This window comes from Podarcis melisellensis, assembly GCF_964234715.1.
Source record: "Podarcis melisellensis genome assembly, chromosome: 2".
Taxonomy (NCBI): domain Eukaryota; kingdom Metazoa; phylum Chordata; class Lepidosauria; order Squamata; family Lacertidae; genus Podarcis; species Podarcis melisellensis.
In genome coordinates this window covers 32,802,217-32,827,803 of record NC_138529.1, presented here as the reverse complement: position 1 = coordinate 32,827,803, position 25,587 = coordinate 32,802,217, and the positions used below count along the sequence as shown (strand labels likewise).

At 47.5% G+C, this 25,587-nt stretch overlaps 1 protein-coding gene across 1 annotated transcript; it reads left to right on the top strand.

The window, feature by feature from the left end:
• Position 1: 1 nt before the first annotated feature.
• On the top strand, positions 2–25,363 carry FDXR (ferredoxin reductase). The gene is made up of 12 exons (XM_081899725.1): positions 2–326; positions 4,045–4,154; positions 10,500–10,595; positions 12,363–12,485; positions 13,598–13,711; positions 14,517–14,618; positions 17,371–17,478; positions 18,052–18,136; positions 20,098–20,297; positions 20,933–21,104; positions 21,751–21,924; positions 24,344–25,363. Exons 1-12 carry the CDS (start codon positions 17–19, stop codon positions 24,472–24,474), a joined length of 1,725 nt encoding a protein of 574 aa, XP_081755851.1. The 5' UTR covers positions 2–16; the 3' UTR covers positions 24,475–25,363.
• Positions 25,364–25,587: the final 224 nt, after the last annotated feature.

Below are 25,587 nucleotides of genomic sequence, written 5' to 3'. Positions count from 1 at the left end.
GGGTTGGGCCGGTCCTATGCTAAATAACTTGCGCTCGGCGCGATTGGCCCTCTGGCTGACCGAGGGGAGGGACGAGAACGGAGCCGTGAGGCGGCGCGTGGGCGGACCCACGCTAAGGACGTCCCCTCGCGCCCTGCGATTGGTCGCGGCGTTCTCCGGGCGAGAGGAGACTAAAGCGGCGGGACAGGCGCCGGGGTTCGATGCTACTGCGCCGCTTGCCAGGATGAGCCGCGCCGGGGGGATCCTTCGTTGGAGGAGGGCGAGCGCGCTCCGCTCTTCTCTGCCTAGCGGAGCCCTCGCGGGAGAGCGGCCTCCCTCCGGAGCCGGTAAGCGGGGCAGCTGGTGGAATTATTATTTTTTTGGGGGGGGACCCTATAAGTGGGGGGCGTCATTTGATTGCATGCTTGGTTGTTCTTAATATCAATTAAAATTCTATACCGCCCGACGGTCACAGGGCGGTTTGCAATATAAAAAGGCAAAGGATACACGCCATATCGAGAAACGAAAGCGATACCTCGCTCCCGATCTACTGAAAGACTAAGGTAGAAGAACGGAATCGTAGAATTGTCGAGTTGGAAGGGACCCCCAGGGTCATCCAGTCCAACCCCCTGCAGTGCAGGAATCTTTTGCCCAGCATGGGACTTGAACAGACAATCCTGAGATGATAAGAGTCTCAGGCTTTTACCAAGGGAGCTGTCCCAGAACTTGGCTGTTTGGCAGGGTGGAGAAACAGGGAGAGGGAGGTCGGCCGCAGGGAATGGAAGGGGGGGGGGGTCAGAAATCTTGGAGAGTCATCTAGTCCAACCTTCTGCAATGTAGGTATCTTTTGGCCCAATGTGGGGCTTGAATCCACAACCCTGAGATGAATAATAATAATAATAATAATAAAATAGTTATTTATACCCCGCGCATCTGGCTGAGTTTCCCCAGCCACTCTGGGCGGCTACCAATCGAGTGTTAAAAACAATACAGCGTTAAATATTCAAAACTTCCCTTAACAGGCCCTCTGTCTGGTTCCCTGTAACCTCACTTCTCGCAATGAGGGAACCACCAGAAGGCCCTCGGTGCTGGATCTCAGTGTCCAGGCTGAACGATGGGGGTGGAGATGATCCTTCAGGTATACAGGATCGAGGCCGTTTAGGGCTTTGAAGGTCAGCATGAAGTCTCATGCTCTACCAACTCTGCTATCCCAGCAACAGCAGGAGGAGGGTCGAGATGGTGCCCTTATTGGGCACACCTGAGGCTGTAGGCCACGTGAGCTTCAGTTGTATATAAATGATGGTGATGATTATAATAATAATAATTAATAATAAACCTCACTGTCCCCCCCCCATGACGCCTAGATATTCTGCTGTGGCAACCTTACCTTAACCCAGGTTTAAGGTAAGGTGGTCAGCTTAAACAGTGGAACATTGGTTTTCGAGCGTCTTGGAAGCTGAACATTTCGGTTTTTGAATGCTGAAAACCCGGACATAATTGCTTCCGTTTTTGAATGTTTCGGAAGTCAAACGGTTTTCCGGAACGGATTACATTCGAAAACCGAGGTTCCACTGTATATCTGATTTTCTAACACTGCTGCCAAAAAAGGCCTTGAGGGCTGCATGTGGCCCTTGGGCTGTGTGTTGGACCGCCGTGCTTCCAGATGGTTGTAGGCCTACACAAAGTATTCCAAGGGCTGCGAGACTGTATTTAACCAAAGGTAAAGTTTACACAGTACAGTGGTACCTCGCAAGACGAAATTAATTCGTTCTGCGAGTTTTTTCGTCTTGCGAAGCACGGATTCAAGCAATGCACCCTGGGTATTAACGGTTTTAAGAAAAAGGAAACAAACTTGCAAGACATTTTCGTCTTGCGAAGCAAGCCCATAGGGAAATTCGTCTTGCGAAGCAACTCAAAAAACGAAAAACTCTTCCGTCTTGCGAGTTTTTCGTCTTACGAGGCATTCGTCTTGCGAGGTACCACTGTAGTCTTTAGACCGCAGACACAGGCGGGGTCAGGCGCAGGTGGGAAAGGTATTCCCCTTCTCAGTGGCAATGCATTGGCGCAGGGCAGGCATGTCCAACTCCCTAGAGACTGCGATCTACTCCCAGTATAAAACAACTGGCAGTGATCTACCCATTGTCATTGGAGGGGGGGGGACCAAAGTTGTTGAGCCTTTTTGTGGGAGGATGAAAGTTGTTGAACTTTTTTTGGGGGGGTGTCATAAAGCAGTCAAAAACAACCACAGGTCTAAAGGGCAGCCAAAGTGATACAGACAAGTTTAGTATCTTAAATGACCGCCCATCTCATGGACAGAATGAGCATGTGGGGCGGGCTACACAATTATTTTTATAGCTGGCAATCAAAAGGGAGCTGGGGATCGACCTGTCGATTGCGATCGACCTGTTGGCCATCGCTGGCATAGGGTGTATCCTGCTAAATTGCTTGTATGCTTTAGTGTCTGTTGTGTAAATCAGAGTTCCCAAATGACCTCTACAATGCATTGTGATAGCCGGGGAGGCTGAACCATCCACAGCAGGTTCACATAGTGTGCCCCCAAAGACCCATAGATCCTCACACCCACAATGCTTCCTTCAGCCACTATATAGATCTGATTTGGCATTCATGTCTTTCTGGATATTCACGTTCACTATCTCAGTAGGTCATACAAGAGTCTTCTGAGGTAGATTAGTAGCATTTTTCAATAGTGTAGCCTTGGTATAGGGGGCAAATGCTTGTCCTTCTGAAAGGCCATAGGGGTGTATTGAAGTCCATTTTGATCTGTGCACTGACTGCTCTGTAGGCCGCAACTTCTGGAGGGCCCACTGGTTCTCAATCTCTGTTTTCAAGCTTCTAATATTGGCCCCAGTTGGAACTGGAATACAAGTTTAGGCAGGCTGGGGATCCAAGCAAGTCTAGCAGTTCTGAAGCAAATAATGCTTGTGCAACCCAAACTGGTAAAAAACAACAACCCATAAAATCTCAGGGACAGTTCGTCAAAATGTTAGACTCAGTGACGTGCTGGGGGATAGGGCTATCTTTGTACTTCACAGTGTAAAAATTATCAGTGACTGCCAAGGTCTTTGTAGGCTGGGGGGGGGGCGGGAAGGCTACGATCTCTAGACCTTCGCCTTTTTGATTAAGTCACGTGTGGTAACTGATGATCTTTGGCCTCTGGATTGTATTGCTGTCGTGAATGAGATATTTCAAACCAGCATTGCTGCTGGGGCACAAAGGGGATGAGAGTATGAACCCTGTTATTTGTCATGGATAAGCAAGCTGTCAAGGACTTGGATCATGGGGGAAATATAAAATACTACAGTGCAAACCCATGCAATGCTGTGACTGGTGCCCCCCTCCCAATATAATAGGTAGCTTAGCTCATTATCACCATGAGGTTGTTACAATAAGTGTAAGGCCCCCTCTAATTCCTTTGACATGCATTTTGTAGGTATATTGGATTCACAGCTGCTTATCCAAACTGTGCTGATAACTGCTTATTGGAACAATTGTTCCTATTTTTTAAATTAACTGGTAGAGTTGGGGATGCTTAGTAATAAAGGAGGCACCAGTTCACTTTCCCCTATGAGGGGAATAAAATTCACAGACACAAGAATAACATTTTCTCTATATGTTAACTCTGAGCAAGGATGGCTAGAGGAGGGGATGGTTGGGGAATTGAAAATATTGCACACTTACAACTCTATGCTTCTGTGCTTCATTCTGCAAGCTGAATAAGCCGATAGTGGTGATCAGCAGGCAAGGTGAACGTGGAAACAGTGGGCCATAAGCCCCCTTGTTGTAAGGGGGTCTTCTTCCTGCCCCACTGTTTCTGCCCCACTTCCATGGGGTTTGGTTCTGCTTTGTTTGCTGATAGCCACTTTTGACAGCAATCAGGCTGGAACTGAAGGGATGTGTATATATCACTTTTCCAGTGATATATTATTATTTTCCAGGCCAGGTGCACATTTCTGCAGCTGGATTGGACCTACCAGCTATGGACCACTGTGGTTTTTGGGGTTTTTTTTGCTTTTCGTGTGACTTCTCTGTTGTCTCCCCCCCCAGTTTTGTTCTCAGGCAACAAGAGGCTCCTTTCCACAGCCAAGTCCGAACCTCGGATATGTATTGTAGGCAGTGGACCTGCTGGATTCTACACGGCACAACACCTTCTGAAGGTAATTGGCATACTTACAAAGGCTTCTTATCTCCACTGTGGCTTCTGGAAGCAGGAGCTTAGATAGCTCAGTCAGTAGAGCACGAGACTCTTATTCTTAGGGTCACGGGTTCGAGTCCCACATTGGGCAAAATGTTCCTGCATTGCAGGGGGGTTGGGCTAAATGATCTTTGTGGTCTACTCTACTATTCTATGACTCTTATTTGCTGGCAATAATTATCCCTGGAGGGTGAAGAATTCACTTAATACTTGTGTTCCAAATTCTCTCTTTGGGGCTTTGACGGCTTATCATGTGGAAAGGAGGCAACAAAGGACTGCAGTTGCTAACTTTGTTATAATACTGTCCAAAGCTTAATGGTTCCTGAATGCCTTGGGAGTCAAATGTTCCGGCTCCCGAACGATCGAAAACTGGAAGTTAGTGTTCCGGTTTTGTAAAGTTCTTTTGGAAGCCGTATGTCCGACAGGGTTTCCGCGGCTTCCGATTGTCTGCAGGAGTTTCCTGCAGACAATCGGAAGCTGCGCTTTGGAAGTCAAATGTTTCAGAAGTCGAACGGACTTCCGGAACCGATTTTGTTCAACTTCCGAGGTATGACTCTATTAAGTGATATGAAAATCCATATGGAATGCAACCGTGAAGCAAGAAAGAAGGGGGGGACCAGAAAACTCCGCAAAAGAACAACCTTAAAAAATCCCTTTGCGTCTTAAGATCATTCAGTAATGGAACCAGGAACTTTCTATTAATTTTACTGTTCATGCAGCCGACATGACTACGTATACAGTGGTACCTCGGGTTACATACGCTTCAGGGTACAGACTCCGCTAACCCAGAAATAATACCTCAGGTTAAGAACTTTGCTTCAGGATGAGAACAGAAATTGCACAGCTGCGGCACAGTGGCAGCAGGAGGCTCCATTAGCTAAAGTGGTGCTTCAGGTTAAGAACAGTTTCAGGTTAAGAACAGACCTCTGGAACGAATTAAGTACTTAACCCGAGGTACCACTGTATAGAGTAGAAACAGACTAATTAATTAATTTGGGAGGGGTGGAGAATTGAGCACCTGGGGCCCTGCTGTGTCGGCAGTTCTCCACACAGGGCATTTTGTCACATTCCAGTGCCGGTTTGCCAAAATGTGCTATTCTGACACCTTTGTTTTGGCTTAGCACCTGCTTTTCTGCTGCTCTTATCATGATGCCAAGGCCTCAGTTGGCTAAAGCAGAAAAAAATGTGCACAAAGGCCCAAGAGACCCAGACATGGCATATTGTCTTCCTTTTTGATTCATCATAGCTCTATTGTGTGCATGAAACATACCAGAACTTGGGGGCATGATGAATATGTAGGCCTAGCAGGGCCCAGATGAGCAAGAACAAGGTTTCTTAGCTCAGTCAGTAGTGCAAAAGATTCTTAATTTCAGGGAAGTGGGTTCAAGCCCCTCATTGGGCAAAAGATTCCTCCCTTCCAGGGGGTTGGACTAGATGACTCTCATGGTCCCTTCCAACTCTTGTAGGATTCTTTTTAATGTGCTTAAACTGCTGAAGAAGACCTGAGTAGCTGAAAAAACGTTTGGAGAATTGGCAATTTAGCTCGTTTCTATATTATTGGGTATTTTGGTGGCTCTGTTGTATGTTTGTTAGTGAAACGCTTAGGCAAGCATTAAAATACAAAAAACACATAGCCAGTGTGGTGTAGTGGTTAAGAGCGGTAGTCTCTAATCTGGGGAACCAGGTTCGCGTCTCCGCTCCTCCACATGCAGCTGCTGGGTGACCTTGGGCCAGTCACACTTCTGTGAAGTCTCTCAGCCCCACTCACCTCACAGAGTGTTTGTTGTGGGGGAGGAAGGGAAAGGAGTATGTTAGCCGCTTTGAGACTCCTTAAAGGGAGTGAAAGGCGGGATATCAAATCCAAACTCTTCTTCTTCTTCTTCATTTTTGTTTTAGATTGGAATGTTTTAGGACCGATTGCTTTTCCTTGTGGTTTGATTTAAAACATTCTGAGGTCCAGCGCCGAGGGCCTTCTGGCGGTTCCCTCATTGCGAGAAGTGAGGTTACAGGGAACCAGGCAGAGGGCCTTCTCGGTAGTGGCGCCCGCCCTGTGGAACGCCCTCCCCTCAGATGTCAAAGAGAAAAACAACTACCAGACTTTTAGAAGACATCTGAAGGCAGCCCTGTTTAGGGAAGTTTTTAATATTTAATGCTGTATTGTTTTTAACTCTCGATAGGAAGCCGCCCAGAGTGGCTGGGGAAACTCAGCCAGATGGGCGGGGTATAAATAATAAATTATTATTATTATTATTATTATTATTATTATTATTATTATTATTATTAATATTATTAGGTGTGTGTTGAATAGTACCTGCAAGATCACAGGCGATTAGTAGCATTTCCCCTCTTTGTGTGTGTCTGCGTGTAAGTCACTGAGAAGCAGATGTAAGGGTTTGCTTCCTGTACCATGTAATAGGATAAAAAACAGCAACAACTACAATAGCCATTCCCAAATAATATTTTTTTTTAATCCATCCTCATACATTAGTGTGGGCAAAAATGCAATCCTGTGCATTTAGGCTCAGTTCCTTGGTACATACTATGCCTGTGTAGAATTGCAACCTTCATCTCTTAACTGGACACTGTTAATAGCAGGTTTTTGGTGAGCCTCCTTTCGTGGAGGCTCCACAGATAATAACAGAGAAAACCCTGCATTTGTCTATTCAGAAGTATGCCCCACTGAATTCAATAGGACTTACTCCTGGTTAAGGGTCTATGTAGGCCTGCAGCTTTTCTGCAGAGGGATTCTAAACTAGAAAATTTTCACACCCACTGTCTGAAATGCTTAGCAGATCTTGGCCTTAAGCCTTGCATGAGATTGCAAGTTTTGATGGTGGAGGCGATTCCTTTGATTTGGGACAACGCTTTGGACCCGAAAAGAGAAAGCAAGCTTCATACAACTTATTTTTTTTTGCAAGGGTGATTAGATCCAAATAGTAAAAAGAAAAAAGGATTTTCTGTGCTTGTGTATAGCCAGGTCAGGTAGGTTAATTAGCACATCAGAGACTCTTGGAGGGATGGAAATCTCTCGCTGGAAGGCCGGTTCAGAATATGGAAGAGACTGTAATTGGGAATAAAGTCTTCTGCTTCTTGCAGTACTGGTTGTGATGCTATTAAATTAGGATCACTCTTCTCTCTCCCGCCTCCTCTGCTATCCTTTTGAACTTCAAGAGCTCTCTCTCTCTCTCCCTCTTGGTTGAAATTGGGAAAACAATGTTCCTGTTGCTCGCCCTCAGCCGCAAAATTAGACTGTGAAGGATAATCCTGAAAGGCATAACAAACTGATCCTGGAATGGGTGCCAGCATGTTCAAGGGCATCGCTCTCCCTGCTCAGGGCGAGCTCTTGACGTGTGATGCTAGTGTAGCTGAAAATGTGGGTCTCTGCAAGAGTAGCTCTGGCTTCCCTAGCCTTGTTTTGTGTCCTGCGTTTGTGTCAAGGCTTGTGAAAGTCCTCCGGCATAGCAGTCCTAAGACTGGCTGGGGAGGAACGTAACATCAGGTCCTCCGCTGCACCCAGACCCTGCTGGCCACAAGGGGTGTCTGCGCATGTGTGCATGTGCACGCATGCTTCTTTTGCTGCGCTAGCTTCATGTTCGTGCAGCAGAGCAGGGGCAAATATCAGCCTCCTCTCTGGGGGTGGAGGAGCAGCTTTGAATTGCTTTGCCCTGTTCTACTGGCTTTTGCCAGGTACAGGTGGGGCTTGGGCAGGGGCAGACCTCCTGCTCTCCCGCCCCGCTGGAGCCTGGAGGAGGAATATCTCTACCTCATCTTAACCCCCTACAACTGTACTGCTCATGGAGTTACTACTGTGGCTTCAGATTGCCAAAAGGAATTTGCATGCATTCCTATCTTGCCTTAGGAGGCATTCGCAGGGAGAAATTCTGTGTGGTGCTAAGCAGATTGCTCCCATCACCACAAACATTTCTGCTTGCCTAATGGGACAGTTTTTACCCTCTCCTCCCTCCCTCCCTGTTCCGGGGGTTCTGCCAACGCACCCAGAGCCAAGGCCAGTGTGGGAGGTGGAGCAAAGGCCGTTGTGCTAGCAAAGGCCCTTCCATTTGTGGGGCTTTTTTAGTTGAGTCCTACCCACGATTTCCACTGCTGACACGTTTTATCTTCACAACGACCCTGTGGGGTAGGATGGAGACTTGTGATTGGCTCAAGGTCACCATGTTAGCTTCGTGGATGAGTTGGGATTAGAACCCTTGACTCTCATGTCTTAGTCCAGCACCTCAACCACTGTGCCACACTGGTTTTCTAATACGCTATAATGCGGGGCCATCTGAATTGCTACAAGCCAACATTAAATCTGTCCTCCACATTTAAAGCTTGTTTTCAGTTGATTAAAGTCTCACCGCTTCCTCCTGAAGAACCATAGGGATGGTAGTTCTGTGAGTGCTGCTCAGAGGAACCCGGATGGATCAGACCAGAGAACCATCCGATTCTCGCTGTGGCCAGCCAGATTCCTGTAGGAAACCTGGAAAGAGGACCTGCTCACAAATGTACTGCCCTTGTCAGCTGGTAATCAGAAGCATACTGCCTCCAATGTACTGCTAGTTTGTAGGAGCCACCAGTCATTTCGCAGAGCTACAGAATGGAACCCAGTGTTGTGTGAATGGACTTCAGCCCACGCAGTGGGACTTCACCTTTCTGTCCTCCCACCACATGCTTCTGAAATCTGCTCTGGCAGATCCCCCAACCCTGAGGACTTGGGAGGGGAAAGGAGAGAGGTAATGTCCCATTGCAGGAGTTGAAGTCACTTCCACTTGGGCACAAACAGCTTTTGAATACAACCCCATCATTCCCAGGGTTTTGGGTTTGTTGTTGTTGGATTCCATAATAGCTGTCTGGTGGGAGACATTTGGTTACCTGGTGGGAAGCATCTTTAAATGCATAGTATTCTCTAACCGAATTTTCAAAGTGTGTGCCTACTTTAGATTCTAGCCCCCTTCCCAGAGTTCCCACTTCTGCTGAAACAATTGCAGTGTTAAGATTTACCCCGAAATCCCCAGGCAAAGGATGATCAAAAGCAAATAATTTACCAGGTCGTGAGGGAAGTCTCTCCGAGAAACAATAATGTCCCCAAAGTTCAAAACCTCGCATACATATTTATAACTGAATTGAGGTCTCGTCCCTTTGCCAATCTGTATTCCAATAACAGGCAGCTCTTTGGGTTAGAAGGTGGCAGTTGTGATGAGCTGTTCTGTATTGTACTGTTTAGCACGTTCCAGAGCTCATCCACGAATGGATGGTTCCAACTGTTTCACAAGTATCTGGTAATTAACTGAGATCTATTGTAGTTCCTTTCCTAACAAAGCAACCCTCAGCATGTTTACTCAGAACAAATCCCATTAAGTCTGATGGGATTCACTTCCCAGTATTTGGGACTGCGGCCTGCAGCTTGTTAAATACACATTATGCAGCAATGAATAAAGAGCACTAAGTTTTAAGAAAAAGGCATTACATTATTGGAGCATGGTGGCTGTGTTTTGGACGTAACACTGAACTATAGTGTTAGTGTTACGTGATTGTGCATCAGGCTCTTTCCTCCTCAAGAACAGTTGCAAGGTGAAGATCAGAAGCTTTTGCTTCAGTTTCCTGCAAGCCGCGGTTGTGTGTTACAGCTAAACCTGGACAAACAGTGGTCAATCTTATCTATGCTTGAGGGAAAGAAGCCAACTTCAAACTGTGGTTTATGATCCCCTTTCCTAAGTGGTAGTTAAGTTTAGCCACAGTTCCAGGTTCTGGCATTACAGAAAACCACAGTAAACTGAAAACAGAAGGGAAAGTTTTCAAGCTCCTCTTTGTGGCTGCAGTAAAGGAGGAGAGAACCCACATTTCCCTGGTTTAGGCAAGAAGACCTGTTCCGAGATAAACCTCTGAAAAGTGGAATGTTTGAAGTTGCTAATTGTAATTGAAGTAAATTGAAAGTGAACACATATGGCTGTTGGGTTCTGCTTTGTGAGAACTCCGGACTGCTGACTTGAAGTGGTTATGCTTTGATCCCCACCAACTTCATGGAGCCTTCTAGATACTGCCATCATCCAGCAGAAGATGTGGGGTTTTTTAAAGGAAGTAATGTAATCCATGGGTGGCGTCCACAGCGATTAGTGAGTAAGTGGACCTCAAAACTGTCTGTTCAAAAAGTAAAAATAGGAGTTGCATTAAACTGCTGCAACAGCAGCTGTTGCATATGGCCTATTTCAACTGTATAATAGCTTCAGTCAATTTAATTTCAACTTTTCCTGTGTCTCCCGCCCCACCGCTATCAGCTACATGTGTTAATCCAACTTAATTTCCTCCCTAGCACCACAAACTGGCTCAGGTGGATATATATGAGAAGTTGCCTGTTCCCTTTGGCCTTGTTCGTTTTGGAGTAGCTCCGGACCACCCTGAAGTAAAGGTAAATAGTAGCTTGGGAACATAAAACCAACCTGTGCTTTTCTAGATATCTCCTTAAAACCAACCTGTGCTTTTCTAGATATCGTTAACCTCAAGCTCCTGCCAGTTCCAGTCAGCGTGGCCAATGATCTGGGATGGTGGCAGCAGCAACACCTAGAGGCTAACCTACAGTCCTCTGGTTGTTGTGCAACTGCAACTCCCATTTGCCCCAGCCAGCATAGCTGAGGGTGATGGGAATTGTTGCTAAGCAACACCTGGAGGACCACAAGTTGCCACGCCACTGATCTAGAGGGGCATAAGTTCCCCACTCCTGCTTTAATCACTCTTTTCTTTCTTTTCTTCTCCATGAAATGACACAGATGCCTGTGAGCCAGCCTGGCACTCTGGGCAGGATTTGGGGTTTGGCTGTGGGGAAGCACAGATTCATATCCTTGCTTAGTGGAGTATTGAACTCTGTAGCCTTGGCCAAGTCGCCATCTGTCAGCCTCCCTTACCTCACAGGTTGCAGTGAAGCCAAAATGCTGCCGTGAGCTTCTCCATAAAAGATTCGAGACAAATGTGGATCCTACAGAGTAGTTAACAAGAAGTAGGAGAGATCCAGGGCTGAGGGATCTCATGCTGAACAGGGAGGAGCCACTTGACCTTTGCAAAATGGAGAATTGGAAAAACTGCGAGCACCTGAGCCGTTTTGCCCTGGCTGCAGGTTTTTTGGGTGTGTGTATCTTAGGTCAGAGGGAGCAATATTCCTCCTTATGGCATGAAGAAGCAGGCTTCCTATGGGAAGAAGCAGGTTAGACCAATGGCTCCTCTCTCCACCTGCCTAGTAAAGGCAGCTGTACAAGTCACATAGGTATTATAGTGAAAGGAAGAAATATCCTAGAGGTATGAATTTGGGGCAGGATGGGTAAGTAATAGCTAGGATCCAATTGCTAAGCTGAAGAGAAAACCAGAGTAGATTCTGTCATTGGTTGAGGGACTAAGGGCTGCTGGGTTGCATATATATTTGTACTTAAAAGGCAGGGATGCCCACCTGTCCTGATCCACTGATGCTGCTCAGGTTATGTAACTTCAATAATTGCTATCTGAATTTGTCCTCTTCCCTCCACACTTTTTCCCCTTCACCTTTTGTGCCATGTCTATGCACCTGCAGGCAAGGACCGTCTTCTGTGGGCAGGTGCTTTAAAAGTGGTAATACGTGCAGCACTTGCATTATTTCCATGGGTTTAGATTTCTTCTTTGCACCTCACCTTTTGATTTTGCAGGATTTTCAGTGGAAAGCAATAGTATGGGTAACTAGATTTCTGGAGAGGTAAACCCTGATGTCTGGACAAGGTCGTTGCTAGCCTGCCATTGTCTCATCTTGTTGATAAAATGCTTGTAAATGGATGAGTGAGAAAGCCCCCTTTCCCGCCTGTGAATACAGCACTTGAAACCCTCCCCTCCCCCGATCTTTCTCCTATGACTATACGCTGGGGGACGAAAAATAAATAAATGTACCGTTTTAGTGAAACTGTCTGGCCTTGTGCCAGGTCATGGATAACAATGTTGTTTTAAAACGAGATGTTCTCGTCGGTTGTCAGATAAGAGTCTTGGAAGAGGCAGCATGAACCAGAGAGCGAGATGCTGGCTTAAATGCTGCAAGGTCATTGAGGACCTTCATTGTTCTCTGGCCTGACTCTGGTCTCCCGCCTGGGTGCTGTGGGAGTTCTCTCTGCGTATGTGGGAACACGACTTCTTCTGAACTCTCCCTTTTGACCTCTTGCAACAGAACGTGATCAACACCTTTACTCAGACGGCACATTCCGACCGCTGCTCCTTTTACGGGAATGTGACTGTGGGGAAGGACGTAACCGTAGAGGAGCTGCAGAAAGCATACCATGCGGTGGTTTTGGTAAGCTTGCTTGGCTCTGGTTTTTAAGTGGGAGAATCAGTGACAGGCCTGATCAGACATGGGTTTTTCAAAGATATATTGGCTAGGTCAGAGTTGTTGGACTATGTTTAACCTTAGTCCAGGTTTGCCCACTTCTCACAGTGTCCATTGCTAGGTCCCTAGTTATTTTTTTCCTGGGACTTGAAACCACAAAGACACATTTTTATATGTGTTAGAAGCCGCCCAGAGTGGCTGGGGCAACCCAGCCAGATGGGCAGGGGGTTAAATAATAAAGTGGTAAAGGTAAAGGGACCCCTGACCATTAGGTCCAGTCGTGGCCAACTCTGGGGTTGTGGCGCTCATCTCACTTTATTGGCCGAGGGAGCCAGCGTACAGCTTCCGGTTCATGTGGCCAGCATGACTAAGCTGCTTCTCTTGAACCAGAACAGTGCACAGAAACGCCGTTTACCTTCCCGCCAGAATGGTACCTATTTATCTATTTGCACTGCGTGCTTTCAAACGGCTAGGTTGGCAAGAGCAGGGACCGAGCAACGGGAGCTCACCCCGTTGCGGGGATTTGAACCGCCAACCTTCTGATTGGCAAGACCTAGGCACTGTGGTTTATCCCACAGTGCCCTTCATCTGTAAAGTACTTTACTACTGTAAAGTAGTAGTTCTTAAATAATAAAGTTGTTGTTGTTACACTGCCCCCTAGTGACAGGAACCATTTAAAATACCCAAATAGAACCACTTTGCTTCAGTTCTGACTGTTGGGAACTGGAAAAGCTCCCAGAGTACAAAAAAGTCCCATGCAGAAGTCGGAAAACAAATCGCTGGAGGCTTAGAAGTTCAAAATGCTTAAGCCGTCCATTACAATCAGATAAATGTGAGAGTGAGATCTCGGCAAAAGTCCCTTGTAGCACACTAGAACTAAGGGAGAAGTAACATTGCCGCTCTGCCAGGATATTGACAGTTCTATGGTCATCGTGGTCTTCCCACCTCCTCCTCTGCTGCAGATAACATGAGGGTAATTTAAGTTGGGGGTAACCCATCGCAGTGTTGCAGAATGTTGCCAGCCATTCCTCCCAGCTGTGCTGCAAAATGTATGTGGATTTCCTCTCTTTCCCCTGCAGAGCTATGGAGCTGAGGACAATCGGACCCTGGGGATACCAGGGGAGGACCTGGCCGGAGTTTATACAGCCAGAGCCTTCGTGGGGTGGTACAATGGCCTGCCTGAGAACAGAGACGTAAGGAGGACGTCCCCACCCCCACCCCCGGCAGCCTCTTCAGGCTTTCCACATGTTCCAGAGAAGCCATCCAGCTTCAGATTAGTGGCTGGCTGAAAGGCCTGCAATTGGAAAAGATTAGCAGACATCAAATTAAATCCTCCTTAGACTTACAAATGTGAACAATTTGCACGTCCGTAAGAGGGGATTAGCTGGCACCCTCTCTTGGAGGTGCCATGAGGAAACCTAGAAGGGGCATTTTTCTGCTTTGGGCAAGGGAGGCTATGTCCAGTGGGGCATTTCCCCCACCCCTGTTTGAATGTAGGAAATAAAAGGATTGGGCTGTCCTATAACCTGTACGAAAAGCTTTGTTATCCCAATATTGCATGTGATGGGGAGGCTTGGGAATGGTGGCTTGCCTAAGGCTCCCACCTGAGGAGATTTGAAGTGGGTCCCCCAAACTGGCTGGTCTCTGAGTTATATGGGACTAAGTGGCTTCTATGGTAGATTTTCTTCAATTAACCACATCGGTTGTGATGCTGGCGACAGCTTTTAGTTGGTCAGAAGAACAGTGGCACCTTTGGAGAAATGGAGTCCACAGGCCTATATCCACAGGCGTGGAAGTTCTGCCAGAGACACTGAGAGGGAGGCATGGGAAACTCTTCCAGAGATTTCGAGCGGGGAGGCATGGGAAGTCCTGCAAGAGACGGCGAAGGGCAGGCAAAGCATAACTGCACATCCTGAAGAGCAGATAATCTGTACTGTGTAATAAGACTGAGGGGGATGCTGGAGTGCTTGTGGTGAAAAATCCCTTTCCTTTTTGTAGCTGAAACCAGACTTGAGCAGTGAGACGGCTGTGGTCCTGGGACATGGGAATGTGGCGCTGGACGTTGCCCGGATTCTCCTATCCCCACTCGAAATCCTTCAGGTAAGTCGAGAACAAGCAACAAAAGTCAGGCGCAGGGGTGTGTGTAAGCCAGTGAAAATCCCATCTCGATTAATGAAGGGCTCTTGCCATCGAGGTGGAGCTGGGCAGAATCTAATTAAAAGCAGCTACATGGCTGCAGCCAGCTTGTTGGATTCTTCCCTTGCAGATAAGAGCTGTCCTCCTGCTGCTTAGCTCTGTGGGGAGGTTGTAATCCTGCATCTGCCGCTGAAGGAGTTTGGGGTAGGGAGGTGGCCGGGGGTGGAGGGTGGAGAGTGATTGAGGGTTCTGATAGGGTCACAGCCGTGTGTGTCGCTCTGTGTATGCATGAGATGGGTGAGAAATGAGACACAGACAAATCTGGTGTATCTGCTTAAATCCACCAACGGTAGGACTGACGCACCGTCACGGGCAAAACGGATCTCTTTAAAAACAAAACAAAACCCCTTGCATTCTCTGCTATTTAAATGCATTAAATTCTTTTGTTTCTTTCCTTGCAAGATTTAGAGAAGGTGAATTCTGCCCTCTTCATTTCCTTTTTCCTCATTTCGTGTTTTCTTTCTGTCTTCTGCTTTGGGAGGGCCGAACAGACTGCGTTAATGGTGCAAAAATCCCACAGCCCCTCATATTTTAATATTTGTTCATTTCCCCCACAACCTAAGTTCTCCGGGTGGCAATAAATGGAGCCTAGTGAAGGGGTGCGGAACCGCAGGGCTGAATGTGGCCCTCCTAGCCTTTCTGCCTGGCCCTTGGCACTCCTCAGCCCACATTCCCCTTTCCCCAAGCCATGCTCCTCCCTGGCCCTGCTCCGTGCCCACCTCTTGGGAGATTTTACTGGGCTGGAATGTGCCTTTGAACTGTAGTAAGAATATATTTTGCTTGCTTGGAGGGAGGATGCGATGGGACGTCTGGCCACAACCACTTTTGCCACATACCCTGTGGCCCTTGGAAGGTTTTCTACAAAGCAGCATGGCCCTCGGGATGACAGAGATTCCCCTTCCCTGGCCTAGAGGTTGCCTGCATGCACTTCTAAGAGTCTGCCATCTTATGGGAACTGGAGGAAAGGATGTCCTTAAAAAAATAAAAGCAGAATTGCCCATCGAGGGAACAGTGCTTGCATGCAGAAGGGTAGCGCTTTCTTGAACTGATGTTCGAAATGGGAACAGCTCTTGCCACAGTGCGTGCTTCTGGAAACGTCTCCCATACCTCAGCTGAGCACAAGGTGGCAGCCTGGGTATGTCTTTCATGTACGTTGGTCAGGAAACACTCTCCCGCCTCCTCCTCCGACCCATGTCCAACTTGGCGCCTTGAGTTTTATCCACTGCTTCCCTGGTGACTACAGCCAGCCTTTCTTTTGCCTTCCATCTGGACTAAATCCACCTGGAGGCGCTGATTGAACTGGAGTTTATTCAGCCTTGGGCAAGAGGCATCTGAGCATCTCTCGACCCTTTTATATCTGGAAAACACGGACAGTGGAGAATCCGGTGAGCCCTGCTAGGCTTAGACTGCAGCTTTCTTGCGCTAGCAAAGGAGAGAAAACCGGTCTTGAGCTAACATGAATTGGAAGCTCCAGAGATGCTTCCCGTTGAGGCTTCTCCCTCCACACTCATGTCAAATTGTGCTTCTGGCTTTGTTCGGCTGACCTTTCATCACGCTGCTGTGCAGCTCTCTGTTCTCCCGCCTTCTCACCGGAAGATTTCACGTTGAAGCTCAACTAGTTGGGCGAGTCATTGCAAAAATGCCTAGAAAGATCTCCCCTGTGAGCTATGCAGATGTCATTGCCCTGCCCTAAGGAGCTTTCTAACAACAATAATAATTTATTTATTCATTCATTCATACCCCGCCCATCTGGTTGGGTTGCCAGATGTGTCGCCATGGATATGCTGGTTGATTCTACCTGCAAACACCTGTCCCTTCTTAGAGACAGGGGAGAGGAGATCTTGTTGTGCATTTGCGCTGATGGGATGTCTTCCTTGAGACGCAACCCATAGTTTCTTATTGACACATTGCATGTCAATTACAGCTCTTTCTTGTGTATAATATGTGACTGGTCATCAGATGAGGACTGGGTCCCTCTGCAACCAGAAGCCTTTGGCCATTCATAAGTGACAAAACGACAAAGAACTAGTTTGCTGTTCTAAGCTCAGAACTGACTCACCATCAGAATTTGATTCCTGAGTTACCAGGTGTGCCCTATGAAGAAGGCAGCAGGCGGAGTTTCCTGCACGCTCATGGCTGGTCTATAATCTCGAGAAATGTGTGGAAGGGGTGTGGCTCAGAGGTGAAGCAGAAAGTCCCTGTTTCCATCCTTGGCTTCTCCAGTTAAGAGCTGAGAGAGGCCTCTGCCTTGGAATGCTGCTGTCCATCAGTGTTGACCAGGATTTCTCAAACTTCTCCAGCTGTGTTTTGACTACATTTCCCATCATCCCTAGCTAGCAGGCCCCTTGGTCAGGGATGATGGGAACTGTAGTCCAAAAAAACAACAACAACAACTGTAGACCCAAGTTTGGGAAACCCTGGTGCAGACAATACTTAGCAGTGTGGACCAGCTGGAATGATGCAAATTCCTATACTCCCACCCAGGTTATGCTGTACTCAATTCTTCAAATTTTGAATGGCAGATTTGCTTGCGTAGACGAGCTTTGCGTTGAAGGAGATTGGGTCGTTCATGTGAACTGGTGGCTACATGACTTTCACTCTAGGTCTTCGTGGCCCTGCCTTAACCCTGGATGGTGCTGTTCTTCCCTTTGTCTAGAAAACAGATATCACGGAGGATGCCCTGACAGCCTTGGCCCGCAGCAAAGTCAAGCGGGTGTGCCTTATCGGTAGGAGGGGACCCCTCCAGGTGGCTTTCACCATAAAGGTATGAACAAACAGACACACACACACACACACACACACACACACACACACACACACACTTCTTTTGTTTTTCAGTTGAAAGCTCTTCAGGTTCTGTGTCTTCCAGCTCAGTATAATTATCACTTCATCTGGTGTGGTTGATATGTTCCATTGGGTATAAAATTGCTGAAGTCACTGATTAAAGTTTGGGATGAAGAGTATCTAAGACAGGCTTGGATTTGCCACATTACGGTCTGAAAAGGAACAGAGCAAGAGCTTCTGCACTCCGCACCAATGTTTTGAAGGCGGGAAGATTGCTCGCAGTTCACAATCGCAGAAATGACTGCAATCTCTGCCTGTTCCTGCCAGGACACACCTGGTTGTGAGGTCAGCCTGCTGGGTAGAAAATTTGTGGGTATTTGAAACATGAGTTTTCTAAGTCTATAGGCTCTTTATGGCAGTGGAGTATAAATATATATTGATAATAGTACTTTTGAAAGCCAATTTGATTCTGCTTCCCTGCATCACACCTGTTTCTGCAACTCGGTGGCGTGGAGTTGTGGCACATAATGGCTCTCTGTATGACAACCTTCAGGAGCTGCGGGAGATGATCAACTTACCTAGCACCCGGCCTTTCCTAGATCCTGCAGACTTCAAAGACCTTGGAGAGGCTGTTAAAGGTGAGGAATCAGTCAAAGCTCGTTTCCTAAATGAATGTTGCTGCTGCTATGGCTCGTAATCTGAAAACCTTTCCTGCTAATCCCAGCTGGTTGTGGTGTGGCTGAGTATGGGAAGTGATGAGCAGAAAGCACTCTGTACATGGGTAGGGGCACATCAGGTGCTCTGGGGCCAAGTCCCCATATAGAGACGAAGGGGTCCTCCATTTAGATGGCAGAGACATGTGGATGATGATTATGTTTCGTTTGGCAGCTGGTGCTTTTTTATAGTTCATAAATTACCATTTGGTGCTGATGACCAAGGCCAAGTCAACACAGGGTGATAATTTGAACCAGTCCTCACCATACCCAAATTCCATGGTGGAGGTGTGAGGGTTGCTATGAGGGTTGAACCATTGCAAATGTTTGCAGTGCAGCCGTCCCTCAAACAGGAGTGGTTTGGTTTAGCAAGCGAAACATGTCCCCTGTTTTGCCTTTTGTTTCCTGCGGAGAGCCTCTTTTATAATAATGAAGTGTGCGCTGTCGGGACGAACTGCAGTGCTCCAAAGGGCAATGAGCTGCAACAACAGCTGTCTTTAACCTTGAGATGGCTGAGGGCCAGAGACAGGCAGAAGCTCCTCCTCGCTCGCTGGCTCTCGGGAGCGTGCAGCAAGCTCTGTCCTAAGGCTTCTTCTCTGCACATCCCGATCGCAACAACAGCAAAGGAAGATCAGGGGAGAAGGAGGAGGAGCCGAGAGGGTAGGCGGCGAAGGAGTTGACGGAGGCTGCGTTTCAAGGGGGCTGAGTAGAAGAGAGTAGAAGGTTAAGCATTCTGTTGGCGGGGAGAAACAGATAAATGCTGTGTTTGGAATTCTGTTTCGTAGCTGAGCTGGCCTAAACTGTTTGTCTTTTAAAGTGTTGTATGTTCAAATTTTGAATTCAGCAAGTAAAATCTGAAATCCTTCAGATTGGGGGTGGGGAATGAATGTTTGTTGCCACCTCACCAAGTGAATAATAACTACAACAACAACAATAATTTTGGTAAAAGCACAACCCAAGTTTTCCCACCCCTTGAAATGCAGCAAGCTGCGAAGGGCTTGAAACAGTTTGCAGACTTGAGCCAGTTCTATCTCTGCTTTTGATGAATTGGCAGACTAGACATGGGAGAAGATCCGCGATCAGATCCCTAGATGTACGCTTTCTTTATGTTGAAATACTGCATGGGTCTTCCTTACCCCCTCCCCACAAATCCCACACCTGGAGGCTAATAACAGTTTGGGCTCTGGGGCAATATAAATCACTGTGTTAGTGGCAGGGAAAAGAGTTGACCCCTCCTCCTCCTCCTGGGCCCCAATCCAATCTCACCTCTACCCCACCATTGCTGCTTTTAAGCAAAGCAAAGGGCCCCGTTGGGGAAAATCCTATCACTTCATGTCTAGTTTGACCTTTACGGATGCTGACATGCTTGGGATGCCTTCTGAGAACTGCTGGTGGAGCCCAGTGTATCACATGAGGGCTCCATTCCTGCTTTATTTGTGTGTTTCCTTTTGTAGGAAAGTGGCTACCTCGTCAAAGGGGTAATAGCCCTCCCCACTTAGGCTCCATTGTTGTATCCATGTAGATGGCTGTTGTGTTTTCTCTCCTTGTGAGAAAAAAGTCTTCTGCTTTGTGCTTCACACGGCAGGTTGAATCCCCTCGTTGCAAGTGGCTCTGTGGGCAGAGTTGTCCTGTTCCTCATGTTCTATTACCGAGCTCAGTGCCAGCTGCCTCAGTTAATGGAGCCTTAACCCCAATTTCTCACGTTCTGGTGGCTGGCTGAGTCCCGCAGATAGTCTTCCACTTTTTCTGATTACTGTGTAGCAGAGCAAGATGGTCTCTCTTCCTCCTGCTGGGCCTTCTTCCATCACCATCTGAAGTAGCACAACAGGGACCTCTGATCCCAACAGGGCCGCCCTGTGCTTCTGAAGTGCTTTTGTAATTTTCAGATCTCCCCAGACCTAGGAAACGGCTGACGGAGCTGATGGCCAAAACAGCCTTGGAAGAGCCCGGGGAGGTGGTGTCCGGCCGCTGGCTTTCGGCCTCCAAAGAGTGGAGCCTGAAGTTCTTGTGCAGCCCGCTGGAAGTCTTGCCCACCGCCGACGGGAAGCAGGCCAGAGCCATCCGATTGGCTGCCACCAGGTTGGAAGTACGAGCTCCGAAATTCCTCTCCCATGGCCCCACCAAGCCTCGTTTCTTTCCCTGCTCCCACCCCCTTTCGCTCATCCTGTCTGGCGCTTGGAACGCCTTGCTGCATCCATTTAGCTTTGGAGTTTCCCCCAGGAGCCTTTCGGCATTAAGTGGAAGACAGCTTTATTCTCCCAGTCTAATTAGAGCCACCGGTGTAAACTGCCTGCTGTCTGCAAGCCGAAATGGTAGCTTCTCAGCAAGCCGGGACGATGTCTCCCCGAGGATCCATTTTCCTCTGAGTGGTACAGAAAGTGTCTCCCCCTCCCACAATCTCTTTGGTAGCTGGGGTAAGAAGGATGCCCTAATAACGCAGCCAGTGCTCACGAGGAGATCGCCAGCATCCTGGGGAGGCTGAGACCCAAACGGATGCTGATTCTGAAATCTATTTCAGCTACGTAAAAGCTCGGAGCATGAGGCTCTCAGGACAGGGGTGGCGGAGATGCCTAGCCAGGGACACACTTAGCAGTGCTGCTGGGGGCTCTCGGCTCATGCACCTGGCCAATAAGCCTGGTTTTTGTGTGTGTGCTTGCAGGACAGGACGTCCCTCCCTAACGCTGTCCTCTGCTCCTCTTTTTCTGCCCCTGAACTGTGCAGGGCTCAGGAGACACTGCCAAGGCAGTCCCCACTGGAGATACTGAGGACGTCATGAGTGGATTGATCCTCAGCAGCATTGGGTACAGGAGTCTCCCGATTGACCCCGCTGTGCCCTTTGACCCCAAGCGAGGCATTATCCCGAATCAGTCGGGCAGAGTTCTCGGGGCACCAGGTTAGTGGACCTGCAGCTATGTGAGACTAACATTGCAGAGGGTGAGACTGTGTTTCCGACAGGGGTGCTTGTGAGAGTGGGATTCCCAGGGTAATTTCTACTGAGAGGTTCGTGGCTCCGGCACCAAGGCTTTCTGGGCCAGCTTTGTGGCACCTGCATGCATGGGCCTTGGAGTGTCGCTGCTGCATTTGTCCCCCCTCCCAATAATAATAATAATACAGTGGTACCTTGGGTTAAGTACTTAATTTGTTCTGGAGGTCTGTTCTTAACCTGAAACTGTTCTTAACCTGAGGTACCACTTTAGCTAATGGGGCCTCCCGCTGCCACCAACACGCGATTTCTGTTCTCATTCTGAGGTAAATTTCTTAACCCAAGGTGCTACTTCCAGGTTAGTGGAGTCTGTAACCTGAAGCGTCTGTAACCCGAGGTACCACTGTATTTATACCCCGCCCATATGGCTGGGCTTCCCCAGCCACTCTGGGTGGCTTCCAACAAAATATTAAAATACAGTAATTTTTCCTGGGGTCGGCAGCAGGTATTCCAGTTGACCCTGGAGAAAGAGCTGCAGGTTTGCAGCTTCTGCTTGGAGGTGTTCAAGGTGAAGACCTGCGGCCACGTTGCTTCATCTGCTCATTTCCCTTTTCAGGGCTCTACTGCAGCGGCTGGGTGAAGAGGGGCCCCACCGGCGTCATCATCACCACGATGAACGATAGCTTTGACACAGCCCAGTCTGTGCTGGAGGACCTGCAGTCTGGCGCTCTGGACTTTCCTGATGCCAAGGAAGGCTTTGGCTCAGTGAGAAGCATCCTTCAATCCCGACGTAAGTGTGTTGCTCTGTCTTTCTGTCCATCCTACTGCGATTCACACTGGAATCCTATAATAGGACAGGTGACCTTGGCCAAGGTGTGTATTTTAATTCTCATTAGAGAAGCTTGTCACCAGATTGGCAATGGTGTCCATGCAGCTACCTTAATGACCCAATATATTGCCGAAAGACGCACAGTCCACCGAACAATGAGACAAGATTTGGAAATGTGAGGCTTTAAATACACAGTTCAAGTGTTGAGGGACAAGATACGTCTTCTAATTTTTAAAGAAATATGTTAGATTTTTAAGGCTTTGCCAGGGGACTTGATTTTTGGGTTCTTGTTTTTTATCTGTACTTGGTACATTATAAGGATCTTAAGAAATAATAATGCCCTTTGCTGTTGTGTTTCTTTCTAATCTCTTTCTGGAGCCTTGAGGATACCTGCCGTCAACTTTATTTTGCTGTTCTCACTTTTAATGAGATTTTTTTTTTGACCCAAACATCATGGACAGGAAATTCAGCCTTCCTCTCCCAGGAACCAAAGACAGGAACTTGGTGTTACTGTGGTTGTTCTCTTCTTTAAGTGTGTATTTTGCAGTCTTTGCCTAACCTTGCCTCAAGTGCTTTAAGGTGAGCTGTTGTTCAGTGCTTCACTGAAGGGGAGCCAAGGTTGAAAGAACTGGAGCTTGAACTGGGGGTTCATTCTTACGATTAGAGACTTTCATCCCTTTCGACACAAAGAGTCTGGTGGTGTTATTCTTTTTTGCCTGCCGTAATAGAGGATTACGTCAGGTTTGTGCTGTGTCGTGTTCAGCATGTCAGGCAAGCTTTGGGGGCGGGCGAACAAGGTTTGTCTGTGTAAGAGCACTGTGCTGTTGCTTACATATTTGACTCAAATAAAAGCCAAGGCAGCAAGCAGGAAGCCATTGGCAGCTCTTGGGGCCACTTTGCCCATGGGAAAATAGTTACCTAGTATGTAAAAGCAATTGTTTGTGGACACACAGTTATGTGATAGAAACATGTATCTATTAGGACTGGGCAGTATCTGGTTTTCAACATCACAATATATTGCCAGCTAAACATTGTGATATATTGATATATCACAATGTCTGAAATAAGGATGAAACTCTGTAGAGGTGAGCAGTAGGGCTGAGCGATATCTGGTTTTCAGCATCGTGATATATTGCCCGCTAAACATTGTGATATACTGATAGGGATGCGGGTGGCGCTGTGGTCTAAACAACTGAGTCTCTTGGGCTCAGTAATCAGAAGGTCAGTGGTTCGAATCCCTGCGATGAAGTGAGCTCCTGTTGCTCTGTCCCAGCTTCTGCCAACCTAGCAGTTCAAAAGCATGCCAGTGCAAGTAGATAAATAGGTACCGCTGTGGCGGGAAGGTAAACAGCGTTTCCGTGCGCTCTGGCTTCCATCACGGTGTTCCGTTGTGCCAGAAGCTGTTTAGTCATGCTGGCCACATGACCCGGAAAGCTATCTGTGGACCAATGCCGGCTCCCTCGGCCTGAAAGCGAGATGACTGAACTTAACCGTCCAGAAGTCCTTTGTCTTTTACTTTTATATCACAATGCCTGAAATAAGGATGGAGCTACAAAGAGGCATTGGCTGACTTCACGGTTTTCCCCCACATATTTTTTTGCATAGGGCACACCTACACAAACATATATCATGAATTGTGATATATTGCCAGATCACAAATTATGAAACCGCTATCATGTGATATATCACCCAGGCCTAATGTCTATTTTGTTTGGTGACCTGGGCCATTTAAAACTTCCTGCTCTATTTGAACATGCAGGATAAGGGATGCCAATGTAACTGTCCACCCACAAACTTTGCTGTCTGGCAGAGAGATCCATGCAGGTAATTTATTCCTATGCAAAAAGGATCCCTGCACTCTCAAGGGTGCAAAGCTATGGGGTGGTGGTGATGTGAAAAGCAGTAGCCATGGCAAGATTGAGAGGGCAGAAATGCCATCTCAAAAGGAACCCGGACGGTTTGACTGCTTCTCAGCGATGTGCAGAACCTGGGAAAAAAAGACCACAGGAATACGGCTTTGTTTTTGTGGAGAAATGTTGAATCGTTTTTGCAGCGATCCTTCCCCAGTGGGCTTGGGGACGTAGTTTTAAAGCCCAACTGGGTCCTTTGCTGTCATTATATTTAAATGCTTTCAATTAACGTGTTCCTTCTAAACCAATTCAGGCTTTTAAAGCGAACCAAAAAAGAGCTTCATCCCCTAAGGTAGAGCTGTGCTATTATAAGAGCCTTCCAAGATACAAGTAATCTCATTTGACCGGCACTCCTGAGTCTGCCTAGTAATTGATGCGGAAGGCTTGTGAGCCATTTTTGCATGTGTGAATTTATCTGGGAGCAGCAGGTTGATCTGATCTGTGCTTTCCCTTTCTGCGGTGATTAACAGGGATCCGCCCAGTTTCCTTTTCGGATTGGGAGAAGATTGACGCTGCCGAAGTGGCGAGAGGCAAGCTGGCTGGGAAGCCTCGGGAGAAGATTGTCGACCCGAAGGAAATGCTAGAATTGATTGGTCCCTGAGATTCAGCCAGGAATCGGCCAAGAATTAGCCGTGTTAATGGCCCTGCAGCTCCCAAAGGTGCTTGGTTTGCTAAAGATGGTGGAAATCATCGTTCATGATGCTACAGATGTGCCGAAAACAGAGAACATGTGACGGCGGTGCTGGCTCTGGACTTTGAAAACGATGTGAATATGCTAAAAGCTTGTTGCTACTGCCAGCAGTAGTGTTTGGTCCAGAGCCCTGTCCACCTTTGCGCTCATTTTTTTTTTTTTTTTGCAAAGGACCTCTGGCTTTTAGCCATAGTTTTACCTCCTGATTTACAGTCCTGCTCCAGAAAATGAATTGGCTCACTTGTCTCTTTGCCATAATCATTGCAGAAAAGGTAGCCTGTAAATGGTTAAAGCGAACAATTTAATTTTTTATTATTATTATTCAGGCCTTTCCCAAGTGCCTTACTTGTTATTTCAGGGTTGTCCCTTTGTTTTTCTCACTTCACATCTCCACGTAATGAGGTTTACACAAACCATCTTGAGGAGACAAAGCCAGGCACGCCTCCCCCTCCCCCTGTGTAATTAGAAAATCCTGATGAGTTTTCGCCATCTCTTATTCTGCCATAATGAAAAGCTTCATAAGAGCACCCCCCAGTTAAATGTACAGAGCATTCCATTTACACACACACTGGACGTGAGCATAAAAGAAGTAAAAACCCAAGTCAAAGAACTTTCCGAGAGAGGGCCGAAAAGTTGGATGAATAATCATGAGAATGAGCCAGAGATAGGACGAGAAACATCAGTCACCTTTCCCCTTCGCCCTGAAACTCAAATTATTCCTTTCTACCCGCCGCCCAACTTTGATGCCAGATTGCGGATTGTATAACCATTTTAAAATAAAGCTCTTTCTCAAACAGAAGGTGAACCTGGGTCAGCACAGTGGAATCCAGCTTCCTTAGCCAGCCTGTGTGCTTTAGCTTTAACGCAGGCCTGCAAACCTGCCACGGGAGCCGTCCTAAGAGCTGGGGAAATGCAGGGCTGCTCTTGACAAACTTGACTGGTCCTTGCCAATTTCAAGCACACGGTCACTGTCAATAAATCACAGGCGATGATTATCTTTTCTTGTTGGAAGCTCAAACAGAA